Source organism: Lontra canadensis, unplaced genomic scaffold, assembly GCF_010015895.1.
Source record: "Lontra canadensis isolate GAN:19392208 unplaced genomic scaffold, GSC_riverotter_1.0 scaffold94, whole genome shotgun sequence".
Classification (NCBI taxonomy): Eukaryota; Metazoa; Chordata; class Mammalia; order Carnivora; family Mustelidae; genus Lontra; species Lontra canadensis.
Genome location: NW_022631088.1, coordinates 1964875 through 1980194, shown reverse-complemented (window position 1 = coordinate 1980194; position 15320 = coordinate 1964875). Strand labels below are relative to the sequence as shown.

At 40.8% G+C, this 15320-nt stretch overlaps 1 protein-coding gene across 2 annotated transcripts in view; it reads right to left on the bottom strand.

Annotated features, from left to right (window-relative positions):
• The window catches only part of FANCI (FA complementation group I), an 89761-nt gene that overhangs the window by 29739 nt on the left and 44702 nt on the right, over nucleotides 1–15320 (bottom strand). For both annotated transcript variants that reach the window (XM_032836947.1, XM_032836946.1), the window contains exons 15-17: nucleotides 2972–3102; nucleotides 2425–2495; nucleotides 882–996 (exon numbers count right to left, since the gene is read on the bottom strand). In XM_032836947.1, coding sequence (XP_032692838.1) covers nucleotides 882–996; nucleotides 2425–2495; nucleotides 2972–3102 — 317 coding nt within the window. The remainder of the gene's footprint in view (nucleotides 1–881; nucleotides 997–2424; nucleotides 2496–2971; nucleotides 3103–15320) is intronic.

Genomic DNA, 15320 nt, shown 5'->3' with positions numbered 1-15320 from the left:
AGAGGTTTAGAGGTGGGTAATTTTTAGTTTAGAAATGGACAACGGGCGCCTGGGTGGCTCAGTGGGTTAAGCCTCTGCCTTTGGCTCAGGTCATGATCTCAGGGTCCTGGGATCGAGGCCCGCATCTGGCTCTCTGCTCATTGGGAAGCCTGCTTCCCCGCTCTCTCTGCCTGCCTCTCTGCCTACTTGTGATCTCTCTATCAAATAAATAAATAAAATCTTAAAAAAAAAATCCTTAAAAAAAAAGAAAAAGGAAATGGACAAGACAAAGAATAACAGCCCTTGTTTGATTTACGCAATAAATCCAGCGGCTGTAGCCGGAGACTCCTAATCCTTACTCCAGGCCTGTCTGAGGTAGTGCATACTGAGCAGTCGAATCCCCACTCTCCCCGTCGCTGCTTCTATCTCCCTGCGCAAGTTATTTAACCTTCCTGGGCCTTAGTCTTCTCATCCTTAAGATGGGGATGCGGATAGCAATACACTGATACCCTGTGCTCCTAGTATTTAATCTGTGCCAATGTTATAAACAAAAGTCTTGTATAGCTACACTAGAATAAAGGATTCCTGATAAAACTGTCACATTAACTTGTTATTCACAAGTCATATAGTACAAATTTAAGGTATAAAAACAATTTTATTGCTCCGAAGTCTGGATTACCAAAAAAATTGTAAAAAGTTTTATGTTCTCAGATTACCAGGCTTACTAAAAGTTCAGGTGCAAAGTACATAAACTACTAAAAAGGGGGATAATAACAGCATTTAGATGCAGACGCTCAGGTTCCGGATCATTTGCACAACCTGAACAGCAGGGGGAAAGCACAGCCTGCACACCCCAGGCCCTGCCCCGACGCACGTCGCGGTGCCGTGTGCACAGGGCTTACCTGGCTGGCGCCGACGGACTGACTGCACTGAGAGGAAGACAGGCTGCCGAGGACCTTAAAATTCTTCAGGAGCAGCAAAAAGCCCGCAACCGCAGATTTTCGGGCATCAAGCTGGCTAGCTCAGGAACAGACAGAGAGGTAGTTAACAAACAGCACTAAATTCACAGGAATAGGCTTCGGGCTCAGAAAAATCCAGTTAGTTCTGTACAGAGAAGGAATAAGTTATGAAGCACAGAGCAAAAGAAAGTGAATTTATCTAATCAACATAAGCACCAGCTGCTCCTGGCAGTTAGTGGTAGAGGAATTCGGCTGATTTGCACTATCTCACGATCTACTCAACCTCATGACACTATCTATACTTTCTTCTACGTGGGGAGCGAGAATAGGAGTACTGAGAAGGTATCCAATGGGCCAATGACTCAAATATAAGTATGAAATACCAAAGGGAATTGTTGATTTTCTGTGTCTGAAGGACTCCTTCCTTCCTTCACAGAGGAATATAGTGCTTGGCGCCTTGTAAACCCTCCGTCCAGAAAAACAAGACACTCGTCTCACTGACTTGTCTGACTCTCGTCTGACTAATTCATGGAGGTGCTACGACAAAGCAATCTTGGCCTGGTAGACATGCCTCTGGGTAAAGAATAACAAAAAACTGTCAGTTCTAGAAAAGGGATAATTACTAGTTGTTCCCTGGGTATCCACGAATGCACTATAAAATGGCCAAAGTGATACTGAACATCTCATATTTAAAGTACCAAGTATTTCTACCCATTACTGGTTTCATAACACTTATTAGAAGGCAATATCATCTCTAGCTTATACACTAAGAAATTAAGGAAGAGAGATCAGGAGGTATTGGCTAAACCAAAAAACCTCACACTGCTTAACAGTTTATGAGGTCTACAGTCATTAGACCACAATTCTGATCAATGTTCATTAGAGTGAGTTTCCTGAATATTTTAAGGTGTTTCTCTCTCTCTTTTAGATCATTTTATTTATCTGACAGAGGGAACACAAGCAGGGGCAGTGGGAGAGGCAGAAGCAGGCTCTCCACTGAGCAGGGAGCCTGATGTGGGGCTGTATCCCAGGACCTTGGGATCGTGACCTGAGCCGAAGGCAGCCGCTTAACAACTGAGCCACCCAGGCGCCCCTGGTGTTTTCCTCTTCAGAACTATGGCCAGTTGGCACTGAACCTTTTCCTGAAGATTATTCTAGCAGTGTTAGCAGAGTACCTGAGATCAAACCTTGAATTCTAGCCCCATCAACCTCTGTTTGACTTTTGGAAAGTCACTTATCTTCTCTAAGCTATAGTTTCCTGATCTGTATAGTGGAAACTAGTAATTCTGACTTTGTATGGTTACTCTGAAAACTCAATGAGAGAAGGAAGCCTGTACTCAGCACAGGCCTTGCTTGATGAAAGCTGTTCTGCTGGGTCAGACATCTGCATGACCACCGTGAACGAGCCGTATGAGGAGCTAGCAGAGAGAATGGTGTGTAACGTCAGAAGGCATTATTTGCTAGGGTCTCATGGGAGGCTCCATACCTGGCAAACATGGCTTTCCGAAGCACAAGTATCAAGGAGTCTCTCACTGACATACTGACTTTGAGAAGGGGCTGGAAGACAAAGAACAAGTGGGTAAAAAAAACCAAACCCAAGTTTATTAGCCTTAGCTCATTTCTACCCAATACTGTTACACTGTGGCTTATATAAGGAAATTTAGTCCTATTTTTAAATATATGTTTCAGTATTTATTACACTTAGTAGTAAGGACAATAGAACACACTGAAATACTAAATTTAAACTAATTATGAATGTCTTCAAACCTATTGTCCTCAATTTTCTGAGGGCTTTTCAATCACTTCACTAACTTGAAACTGAGTAAAGGAGAGCGAACTGTGACAGGAAAAAGGGGTAAACTTGGAAACAGAGTCTAGCTCAGTGCTCTTGCCTTTTTAATACAAAACTTTATGCTTCAGAATCAGGGATACAGAATTTCTCAGAAATTAGTATTTATGAAGAATCATATCAGACTTCTATTAGGTAGTTCAACCTCAGTCTTGTCGAGTTCCTGAGGAATCAGAAGACTTACCTGCACTGCCTTCAGCAGCCCTTGTACAGTCTGAAGGGGCAGAAAGGAAAAATAGTCAAAAGTTTCTGTGATTTTAGAAGAACAACTCTGAAGAACTAAGGGAGCATACATGATGATATTGGAAAGCAGATCTGAAAAAGAGAATCTATAGTGAGTTGTCTCAAATAATAAAGATATTACAAGTAAAAGGAAAATAAATATGGGAAAAGAAATGGTAAAAAGTTTTTTGTTTCTAAATAAAATCTTGAAAAAAAAAAAAAAGTATTTTGTTTCTTTTCCCAAGTCAAGTATACTGCAAAATAAATTTCTACTAATCCTGTATCTTTTTCTCTGGTCAGTGTAACCAAAATACTTCAAACTTTCTTCTGTGATAATATTAAGACTACAAAAATTAATCTAAAAGAAGGGAAGAAATCCAATATGCTGACAAGACAAGTAGCATATGACTTCCTATTTCCAAGCTAAAGTAAATCAATAAATATTTATGAACTTTTACTATGTGTAAACACAGTATAGTCTTAACCATAAAACATAGTGTCTCTTCCTTCAAGAATTTTAATTTAGTTATGAGTCAAGAAAAATACATTTTGAAAGAACTGAAGAGGTAGATAACAAACAGATCAACACCGAACATCTACTAATCCCAAACACAGTTTATTTCCTAGCAAATGTCAGAGCCTAAAGAGGAGCTCAAAGGAAGAGACTATGACGAGTTGGTGTGCTTTAGGAAAATGAAGAGAAGAATTTAAGCTGGATTCTGAAAGAAGGCTGACATTGAGATCCACCAAGAACCAGAAAGGCCTGCTAGATGTAAAGGGAAAAGCAGGAGGTAAACACATAAAAGTACAGGACAAATTCAGAAAATGGTGGGAAATCTGTGGAGCCAGGGTGAAGGATACAGAAAAATAAGTAAGTGAAGTGAATGTTGAAAAGGCAGGACGGATCAAACTGTCAGGGACTTTAAGGGCCAGGATAAAGAGCTGATCGTTTATTAAAGGCGGCACTGGTGACTTCTGAGAGGTATTTTAGGAATACTTATCTGGTGGCGTATGCAAGCTGAGTTACTGCAGAGAGAAGAGAAAGCAGGATCATCAGCTGGAAGCTCTGATGACAGTCTAAGTGCAAGGCTATTGATTGCAAACTAGGTAACAGGAAGGGTGGGGAGAAAGGGTACAAAAATGAAGAAAAAAATGAAGAGTAAGAGGGGAAAAAAGAAAACTTAGGTATCAAATATGCTGGAGAAGATAAAAAGGAATTCCAGCTTCTGGAACTTGGAGAGCCAGGCTTCAAGTAATAGAAATACAGATAATTGAAAGGGGAATTTGTTTGAAGAAAACTACTGCATTTGAAATAAAAGGAAAAAGGAAAACCTAAATAGAAATATCCAACAGGAATGGAGGCACTGAACTCAGGAAAGAAGACAGTCTTGACATAAAGATTTGGAAGCCATGTCTACCAAAGCCCACAAAAATAACTGAAGCCATGAAAGTAGGCATAACGTCTATAAGGAAGAGAATGTATAAAAAGAGGAACAGACTTCTGCTTCCCACCATCATGGAATACTGGTAACCAGATTTTCCTGCCACTTCTTTTATTTTGAAATTTTTGTCAGACAGAGAGGGCAAGTGAGCACAAGCAGTGGGGAGCAGCAGGCAGAGGGAGAAGCAGGCTTCTTGCTGAGCAGGGAGCCTGATGTGGGACTTGATCCCAGGACCCTGGGATCATGACCTGAGCTGAAGGCAGATGCTTAACTGACTGAGCAACCCAGGAGCCCTATCCTCCCACTTTAAACAATAATACAAAAGGTCAAATGATACTGAACAATATTTTTCAGATACCAGACAGCAAGTAGTACAGGACCACGATCCCTGAGAGAAGGGAAATGCACAGGGTGAGCCTTATGACTGCACCATCTTACTGCCCGGTGAGTTTCGAGGCAGCAGCACAGAGAGGGGAAACTCTGAGTCCAGTGGTTTTCCCAATTTAAAGAGTTGAAGGGGGGGGGGCATTCGGGAAAGCTAAGGTGGTAAGAATTCACAGGGCAGAGTACTAGAAAGGAAAGAGATACATGGGAAGAAGGCTCTGGAGAAGTGCAAGAAGCTCCCTTTATACGTCAGCTGTGCTCTGGTAGGTGTATGACTGTGAGGAAGCTACAGAAGCCAAGGAAAGACTCACCAGCAAGGAGCAGGAAGGTTTCTCAGAGGTCACAAAGGACAGGAAATTGCAGACACCTCCTAATAGATAAGATTCTATACTCAGAAAGATACAAATGTCTAAATATGAAAACTTTACTGGATGAGGTCAAGAGCAGAGGAAAAGATCACTGCAGAACAGAAGATTCAGGAACTAGAAGCTCTGATACAAATTATCTAAAATGAAACAGAGTAAAAAGGACTAAAAATGAAAATCTGTGAGCTATGTAACAATGTAAGGCACCCTACTACACACGCAATGTTGTGGGGTTGGGGGTAGGGGTGGGAGAGGAGTGTGCTGGTGGGAGGGAGACGACAGAAAAAAGTTTTGGTTTTTTTGTTTGTTTGTTTTAAAGATTTTTATTTATTTATTTGATAGAGAGAGACACAGTGAGAGAGGGAAAACAGCAGGGGGAGTGGGCGAGGGAGAAGCAGGCCTCCTGTGGAGCAGGGAGCCTAACGTGGGGCTTGATCCCAGAACCCTGGGATCATGACCCGAGCCAAAGGCAGACACTTAACCACTGAGCCACCCAGGTGCCCCAGAAAAAAGTTTTTGAAGAAATAATCTCAAAATATTTCAAATCCGTGAAAACCATAATCCTACAGATCCAAGAAGCTTCAACTCCAACCACCAGAAACATGGAGAAAGCTATACTAAAGCACATCATAATTAAATTGCTTAAAACCGCTGATAAAGAGAAAACCTGAAAAGAAAAACTTATATAGAGAGGGGAAAAGGATATGAATGTAAACTGACTTATTAGAAATGATGAAAACCAAAAGAATAGTAAAGTAACATCTTTAGAGCACTAAAAGAAAAAAACCCTGTCAATTCTATACCCAGCAAAAATATCTTTCAAAAAACTAACATTAAATGAAGACTTTTTGTGACATACAGAAGAACCCAACAATGGCAGATCAAAAGTTAAAGGCAGTTAAGAGAGAAAATGATACTGGATAGAAATCTAGAGCTAGGGGCACCTGCCTGGGTGACTATCAGGTAAGCATTGGTCTTCAGCTCGGATAATGATCTCAGAGTCCCGGGATCAAGGCCCACATCGGGCTCCCTGCTCAGCGGGGAGTCTGCTTCTCCTTCTGCCCCTCACCCTGCTCGTGCTAATAAATAAATAAAATCTTAAAAAAAAGAAAGACAGAAAGAAAGAAATCTGGATCTACACAAAGGGGAAAGCACCAGAAATGGTAAATGCATGGGTAAAAATAAAAGACCTTTTAAAAAATTCTTGAAAGACAACTGACTGTTTAAAGCAAACATAACAATGCAGATATAATTCAATAAACAGAGAAGTGAAATATATGAGAATCAAATCACAGGAGAAGGAATGGATGTATACTGTTGAGGTATACCACTACTTAAAGGTAAACTGTAGTAAGTTAAAGATGTACCATAAACCCTAAAGCAACCTGAAAGAAAACAAAACTCAGGTAGAAGTAATCAAAAGAAAAAAATGGAATAAAAAAAAATTCAACCCAAAAGAACACAGAATAGGAGAAAAAAGGGAACCAAGTACAGATGGACAAAATAGAAAACAAAGAGCCAGATAATAATGACATTTTTAAAATCCCATTAAATGCAAATGGCATGTCCCAATTTAAAGTCCAAGATGATCAAAAGAGATTAAAAAAGACACAATTGTAGGTTGGCTACAAGAAACCCAGGTTAACTATGAAGATATAAATAAGTTAAAACTAAAAAGATGAAAAAAAAATATTCCATGCTAACACTGACCAAAAGAAAACTGGAGAGAGGCGACTGGGTGGTACAGTGGGTTAAGCACCCGATTCTTGATTTTGGCTCAGGACGTCATCTCAGGGTCGGGAGATGGAGCCCTGCATGCGCTCTGTACTCAGCTCAGAGTCTGCTTAAGATTCTCTCTCCCTGTCCCTCTGCCCTTCCCACTCAATGCTCTCTCTCTCTCTCAAATAAATCTTAAAAAAGAAAGGAAGAAAGAGAACTGGAGAAGTTATAGTAATATTCAAAGTAGACTTCAGAACAAATAATATTCCTAGAAACAAAAAAGATCATTTCATAATGATTAATAGGTCAATTAACCAAGGGGACATAACAATCCTAAATGAGTCTATGTCCCTATTAACAAAGTTTTAAGATACATAAAGCTAGAACTGATAAAACTAAAAGAAGCAGACACATCTATAATTACAAAGTCAGAGATCTCAACACTCCTCTCTTAATAATTAACAGAAGTAGACGGAAAATCTGTGAGGATACAGAAGACTTGAATCATCTGAGTTATGGAAAACTGCACCTATTCTTTTCAAAAGCACAAAGAACATTTTTCAAAATAGACCATATTCTGAGAATGAAACAAGTCTCAATAAACTTTTAATTTATTTTTTAAAAGATTTTATTTATTTATTTGACAGAGAGAGACACAGTGAGAGAGGTAACACAAGCAGGAGTGGGAGAGGGAGAAACAGGCTCCCCGAGCAGCAGGGAGCCCAATGCAGGGCTCGATCCCAGGACCCTGAGATCATGACCTGAGCCAAAGGCAGAGGCTTAACCCACTGAGCCACCCAGGTGCTCCACTAACGCAATTTTTGATGGAAATTTATAGTTTAATGTTTGTATTAGGGAAAAAAAGTCTCAAATTAATGACCTAAGCTTATCTAACCAAAAAAAGCATAGATTAAACCCAAAGGAAGCAGTAGAAAAGAAACAAAAAAGAGCAGAAATAAACTAAACTAAAAACAGAAACAGAGAAATTCAGTGAAACCAAAAGCTGTTTCTTTGAGATTTATAAAATTGATAAATCTTTTGCATCAGTGATAAGAAGAAGATGCGCATCATGGCTCCCAGGAATAAGAAAGGGCACAACGACAAAGAACCTCGAGTCATTAAAAGGAATATTCTCAACAACTTTACGGCAATAAATCTGATAAATCAGATGAAATGGTTAAATTCCCTGAAAGACATAAACTACCAATGTTCACCCAGAAGACTTAGATAACCTAACAGGCCTGTTTTTATTAAACAAATCTTAGTTAAAAGCCTTCACACAAATGAAAGGAAACTCGGAACATCAGGAAGGAAGAAAAAGCAATGTAAACATCCAGGTAAACAGACCACAAGTTGACACACTTTTTCTGTAAAGGGCCAGATAGTAACTATTTTAGGTTATGGGCCACATGGTATAAAATGACAGCTACGCAACTCTGTTGATACAATGTAAAAGCAAGATAGAAGACACATCAATGATGAAGCCCGGCTATATTCCAATAAAACTATACTTTATAAACTCTGAAGTCTAAATTTTTCGCATGACATGATATATTCTTCTTTTAATTTTTTTCAACTACTTACAAGAGCAAAATAAACCCAAAGCAAGCAAAAGGTAAGAAATTAGCAGAGGGGTATCTGGGTGGCTCAGCCTGTTAAGCATCCAGCTCTTGGTTTTGGCTCAGGTCATGATCTCAGGGTTATGGCATCAAGCCCTGTGTCAGGCTCTGAGCTCAGCACAGAGTCTGCTTGACATTTTTCCCCCTCCCTCTGCTCCTTCCCCTGCTTGTGTTTGCCCCTCCACCCCTGCCAAATAAATGAAATTTTAAAAAAGGAAGAAATAAACAGAAATCAATGAAATTGCAAACAGAAAACAATGGAGAGCATTCAAACCAGAAGCTCATTCTTTTGAAAGATCGTAAAACTGCCAAGTCTCTAACCCAAACTGATGCAGAAAAAATTATGGATATTAGGAAAGTTTTGATTTGCAAGTGACATGATTTCTATGTAGAAAATCCTAAGGAACTGCCAAAAAGTAATTATAATAAAGTGGGTCTAGCAATGTTACAGGATATAAGATTAGTAGAAAAAAGCAACCATTTCTACAAGCTACTGATTAACAATTAGAAACTGAAATTTTAAAAAACATCGTGTACAATAGCATCAAGAAAATCAAATACTTAAGGATAAAGCTGACAAAAGATATGCAAGATCCATACTGAGGTCTACAAACATTGCTAGAAGAAATTAAAGATCTACATAAATGTAGAGATCCACTGTGTTCATGGATGCGTTAGAAGACTCAATATTGTTAAGATGCCAATTGTCTCCCAAACTGATCCGTAGGTTCAAGGTAATCTCAATCAAAACCTGAACAGGTCTTTTATGAAAACTGACAAGCTAATTCTACAACGTATTTGGAAATGCAGAGCATCTAGATTAGCCAAAAGTATTTTGAAAAACAAAATTGAGAGATGTACACTATTTAAGACTTATTACAAAGGTGTATTAATTAAGACAAAAACAGATCACTGGAACAGAAGATTCCTAAAACAGACCCACATATATGCGGCTGGTTGATTTCAGCAAAGATGCCATGGTTATTCCAAGAGTCACTGGAAATGCCAAGATAATCTTTTAAAAAAAATTGTTTGGAAACATAGTGATCCAAAGGGGCACGTGCGCCCGAATGTTTATAGCAGCAATGTCCACAACAGCCAAACTATGGAAAGAACCTAGATGTCCATCAACAGATGAATAAAGAAGATGTGGTATATATATACAATGGAATACTATGCAGCCATCAAAAGAAATGAAATCTTGCCATTTGCAACAACGTGGATAGAACTAGAGGGTATTATGCTGAGGGAAGTAAGTCAATCAGAGAAAGACAATTATCATATGATCTCTCTGATATGAGGAATTAGAGAGGTAGAGTGGGGAGTTTGGAGGGTAGGGAAGGAAAAAATGAAACAAGATGGGATCGGGAGGGAGACAAGCCATAAGAGACTCTTAATCTCACAAAACAGACTGAGGGTTGCTGGGGGGAGAGGGGTAGGGAGAGGGTGGTTGGGTTATGGACATTGGGGAGGGTATGTGCTATGGTGAGTGCTGTGAAGTGTGTAAGCCTGACGACTCACAGACCTGTACCCCTGGGGCAAATAATACATTATATGTTAATAAAAATGATTAATAAAAAGAATTGTATTGGAGCAACTGAATAAGCCAAAGGGCAGGGAGACTCTTACTTCACACCATATATAAAATTTAACAAAAATGGACCATAGATCTAAGTATAAGAGCTATAACTATAAAGCTTCCAGTAGAATATATAAGAAAAATCTTAGTGAATGTTAGCAATCTTCAGTTTAGGCAAGGACTCTAATACATGACACAAAAAGCAGGAAATGTAAAAAGAAACTGATAAATTGATAACTGATAAATTAAAAAAAACTTACTCTTCAAACAACACTGTTACAAACATTAAGTCAAACCACAGACTAGGAGAAAGTATTTACAAAACACATCTGGGGGACCTGGGTGGCTCAGTTGGTTAAGAGTCTACCTTCGGCTCAGGTTGTGATCTCGAGGTCCTAGGATGGAACTCTGCGTTGGGCTCTCCGCTCAGCAGGGAATCTGCTTCTCCCTCTCACTTTCCCACTGTGCTCTCCCTCGCATGTTTGGATGTTCTGTATGTTCTGTATGTATGTTCTGGAGAATTCAGAGAGAAGCAGACTGTGCCTTCTGAGGCAGAGGTTGGGGTGCAGACAATTTACTTTGCTGACTCTCTGAAAAGGCGTGAAAGTTGCTAGAGAACAAAAGCCCAAAAAATCTGTTTCCAAGTAGCACAGCCCCTTGATGGGGGAGGGCAGGGCAACTCCGCCCAAGCAGGATCGATTTAAAAACAACAGGGCAGGCCCCTCCCCCAGAAGATAAGCTGAAAGAACAAGAGGACAACTAACCCAGGGTCCCCATAAAACTATAAAACCCCAACACCAGGGGAAAACAGTATATTAAGCTCCTGGTGTTGCCTCATGGCCTGTATATTTCTTAGATATAACTTTTTTCTTTAATTCTTTCTGTTTCTTACTTTTTTTTTAACCTACTTACCATTTCAACTAGATGTTTAATATATTCTATAGTAAGTTTTTAACTTGAACTTTATTTTTTTTTTTAAGTTTTTATTTATTTGACAGAGAGAGAGAGAGACAGCGAGAGAGGGAATACAAGCAGGGGAAGCAGGAGACAGGAAAACCGGCTTCCTGTGGAGCAGGGAGACGGATGTGGGGCTCGATCCCAGGACCCGGGATCATGGCCTGAGCCAAAGGCAGATGCTTAATGACTGACCCACCCAGGCACCCTGAACTTGGAACTTTTTCATCAGTTCTTTTTTTTACATATATAGATATAAGCTTCAGTGTATTCCTTTTTCCCTATTCAATACTATTTTTATATATATACCAGTTTTAATTTCCCTGTATCTCTAGGAAGTAGAGTTCTCTAACAAAGACAACAAAATACACCCAGGAAGAACAGAAATACCCTTCTTCACCCACACTGAGGGATTATAGCAACCTTCCCGTCAGCCCCACCTTTTTTTTTTTAAAGATTTTATTTATTTATTTGATAGGCAGAGATCACAAGCAGGCAGAGAGAGAGAGGAGGAAGCAGGCTCCCCGCTGAGCAGAGAGCCCGATGCAGGGCTCAATCCCAGGACACTGGGATCATGACCTGAGCCGAAGGCAGAGACTTTAACCCACTGAGCCACCCATGCACCCCCAGCCCCACCTTTTATTCTGGGTTCTTTTTTTGGGAGTTTTGCTTTTTGTTGGTCTTTTTGTTTTTGTACTTTATAAATCTTAGTCTTGGGTCTCATTTCGGCTGTTTTTTTTTTTTTTTTTTTGGCGGTGAATTCCAATTGCTCTGAACCTTCTCAGGGTGCACCTTGCCTGTGTTTTCAGCTGTACATCCCCTCAACCTGAACTCAACAGAATGACTAGGAGGAGGAACTCCCAACAAAGAAAAGACCAAGAGACAATGGCCTCTCCCGCAGATCTAATGGATATGGATCCAAGCAAGATATAAGACTTCAGGGTTATGAAGACAATAGGCTGGAGAAAACCATTAATGGCAACATAGATTCACTAAGGGCAGAAATGAGAGCGGATCTGGCAGAACTTAAAGATGCTATCAACGAGATACAACTTAATCTAGATACTCTAACAGGGTAAATGAGGCAGAAGAATGAATTAGTGATTGGAAGACAAACTGATAGAAAAGGAGGAGCAGGAGGAGGCCTGGAACAAACAGCTTAAAATCCATGAAAACAGAATTAGAGAAATAAATGACACCACGAAACCTTCCAACATCAGAATTATTGGGATCCCTGAGCGGGTGGAGAGAGAGAGAAGACTAGAAGATACATTTGAGCAAATTGTAGCCGAGAGCTACCCTCATCTGGGGAATGGAACAAGCATTCATGGGCGCCTGGGTGGCTCAGTTGTTAAGCTCAGGGCATGATCCCAGGGTCCTGGGATTGAGTCATGCATTGGACTCCCTGCTCAGTGGGGAGCCTGCTTCTCCCTCACCCTCTCCCCCTGCTTATGTTCCCTCTCTCACTGTCTGTCAAATAAATAAATAAAATCTTAAAAAAAAAAAAAAGAGGGACGCCTGGGTGGCTCAGTCAGTTAAGCGGCTGCCTTCGGCTCCAGTCATGATCCCAGTGTCCTGGGATCAAGTACCACACTGGGCTCCTTGCTCAGCAGGGAGCCTGCTTCTCCCTCTGCCTGCCACTCTGCCTGCCTGTGCACACAGTCTCTCTCCGACAAGTAAATAAAAATTAAAAAAAAAGAAAGAAAGAAAGAAAGAAAGAAAGAAAGAAAGAAAGAAAGAAAGAAACAAGCATTTATGTTATAGAGGCAGAGAGGACCTCTCCCAAGATCAAGGAGACTGAACCAATGCCCTAGCATGTAATAGTAAAACTCGCAAATCTTAGAACCAAGAAAACCATTTTACAGGCAGTTAGGGAAAAGAGATTCCTTATGTACAGAGGGAGGAACATCAAGATAACGTCCACAGAGACCTGGCAAGCCAGAAAGGGCTGGCAAGACATATTCAGGGAACTAAATGAGAAGGACATGCAGCCAAGAATTCTTTATCCGGCAAGGCTGTCATTCAGAATGGATGGAAAGATAAGGAGCTTCCAGGACTGGCAGAGACTGAAAGAATATGTCACCACTAAGCCAGTCCTGAAGAAATATTAAGGAGGGTTCTCTAAAAAGAGAAACACCCCAAGAGTGCTATAGGACAGAAATATACAGAGATAATCTATAAAAACAAGGACTTCACAGGCAACATGATGACAATAAAATCTTATCTTTCAATAATCACTCTCAGTGTGAACAACCTAAATGCTTCCATAAAACGGCACAAAGTTGCAGACTGGATAAAAAGACAGGACCCATCCATATGCTATCCAAAAGAGACTCATTTTGAACCTAAAGATACATCCAGACTGAAAGTAAAGAGATGAAGAACCATCTTTCATGCCAAAGGACCTCAAAAGAAACCTGGGGTAGCAATTCTCCTATCAGACAAAATAGATTTTAAGCTAAAGACTAGTCAGAGATACCACTCTTCAAGGATCCATCCAACAAGATCTAACGATTATAAATACCTATGCCCCCAACATGGGAGCAGCCAACTACATAACCCAACTGTTAACCAAAATAATGAGACATATTGATAATAATATGTTAATAGTAGACCTCAACACTCCACTTTCAGTAAGAGATCATCTAAACATAAAACCAACAAAGAAACAAGAACTTTGAATGATACATTGGACCAGATGGACTCCACAGATACAGACAAGACATTCCACCCTAAAACAATAGAATACTCAGATTCTTTTTGAGGGCACATGGAACTTTCTCCAGAATAATCCCCCATACTGGGTCACAAATCAGGCCTCAACCGATACCAAAAGATTAAGATTATTCCCCGCATATTCTCAGACCACAATGCTTTGAAACTGGAACTCAACCACAAGAAGAAGTTTGGACAAAATTCAAACACTTGGGAGGAACAGTCAAGATGGCGGAGAAGTAGCAGCTGAGACTACTTCAGGTAGCGGGAGATCAGCTAGATAGCTTATCTAAAGATTGCAAACACCTAAAAATCCAACGGGAGATCGAAGAGAAGAACAGCAATTCTAGAAACAGAAAATCAACCACTTTCAGAAAGGTAGGACTGGTGGAGACGTGAATCCAAAGCCACGGAAAGATAGACCGCGGGGGGAGGGGCCGGCTCTGGGCAAGCGGCGGAGCAACGGAGCACAAAATCAGGACTTTTAAAAGTCTGTTCCGCTGAGGGACATCGCTCCAGAGGCTTAACCGGGGTGAAGCCCACGCGGGGTCAGTGTGGCCTCAGGTCCCGCAGGGTCACAGAAGGATCGGAGGTGTCTTGAGTGTCGCAGAGCTTACAGGTATTAGAACGGGGAAGCCGGCTACAGAGACAGAGCCGAGGAGTGACTCTCAGCTCGGGGTTACCTTGAACCGGTCGCAGGCTTGGTCAGCTCGGAGCGCGGCCGGAGGCCAGGGTGACGGGAGTAATTGGGCGCTGTTCTCTGATGGCGCACTGAGGAGTGGGGGCCTGAGCTCTCGGCTCCTCTGGGCCGGAGACTGGGAGGCCGCCATCTTCATTCCTGTCCTCCGGACTCTACGGAAAGCGCTCAGGGAACGAAAGCTCCCGAAAGCGAACCCGAGCGGATTACTCAGCCCGGCCCAGGTAAGGGCGGTGCAACTCCGCCTGGGGCAAAGACACTTGAGAATCACTACAACAGGCCCCTCCCCCAGAAGATCAACAAGAAACCCAGTCAGGACCAAGTTCACCTACCAAGGAGTACAGTTTCAATACCAAGGAGAGCAGCGGAATTCCAGAGGAGGAGAAAGCAAAGCACAGAACTCATGGCTTTCTCCCCATGATTCTTTAGCCTTGCAGTTAATTTTTTTTTTCAATTTTTTTTTCTCTTCTTCTGCTAAATTTTTTTAACTTTTACCCTTTTCTTTTTTAACTAGTTTATCTAATATATATATATATTTTTTTCCTTTGTATATATTTTCATTATTGGTTTTCTTTATTTGTTTCTTTTTTTTTTTTTTTTCCTTTCTGAACCTCTTTTTATCCCCTTCCCCACCCCCCTCACAATTTGGGATCTCTTCTGATTTGGCTAAAGCATATTTTCCTGGGGTCGTTGCCACCCTTTTAGTATTTTCTTGTTCCTTCATATACTCTTATCTGGAAAAAATGACAAGGCGGAAAAATTAACCACAAAAAAAAGAACAAGAGGCAGTACCAAAGGCTAGGGACCTAATCAATACAGATATTGGTAATATGTCAG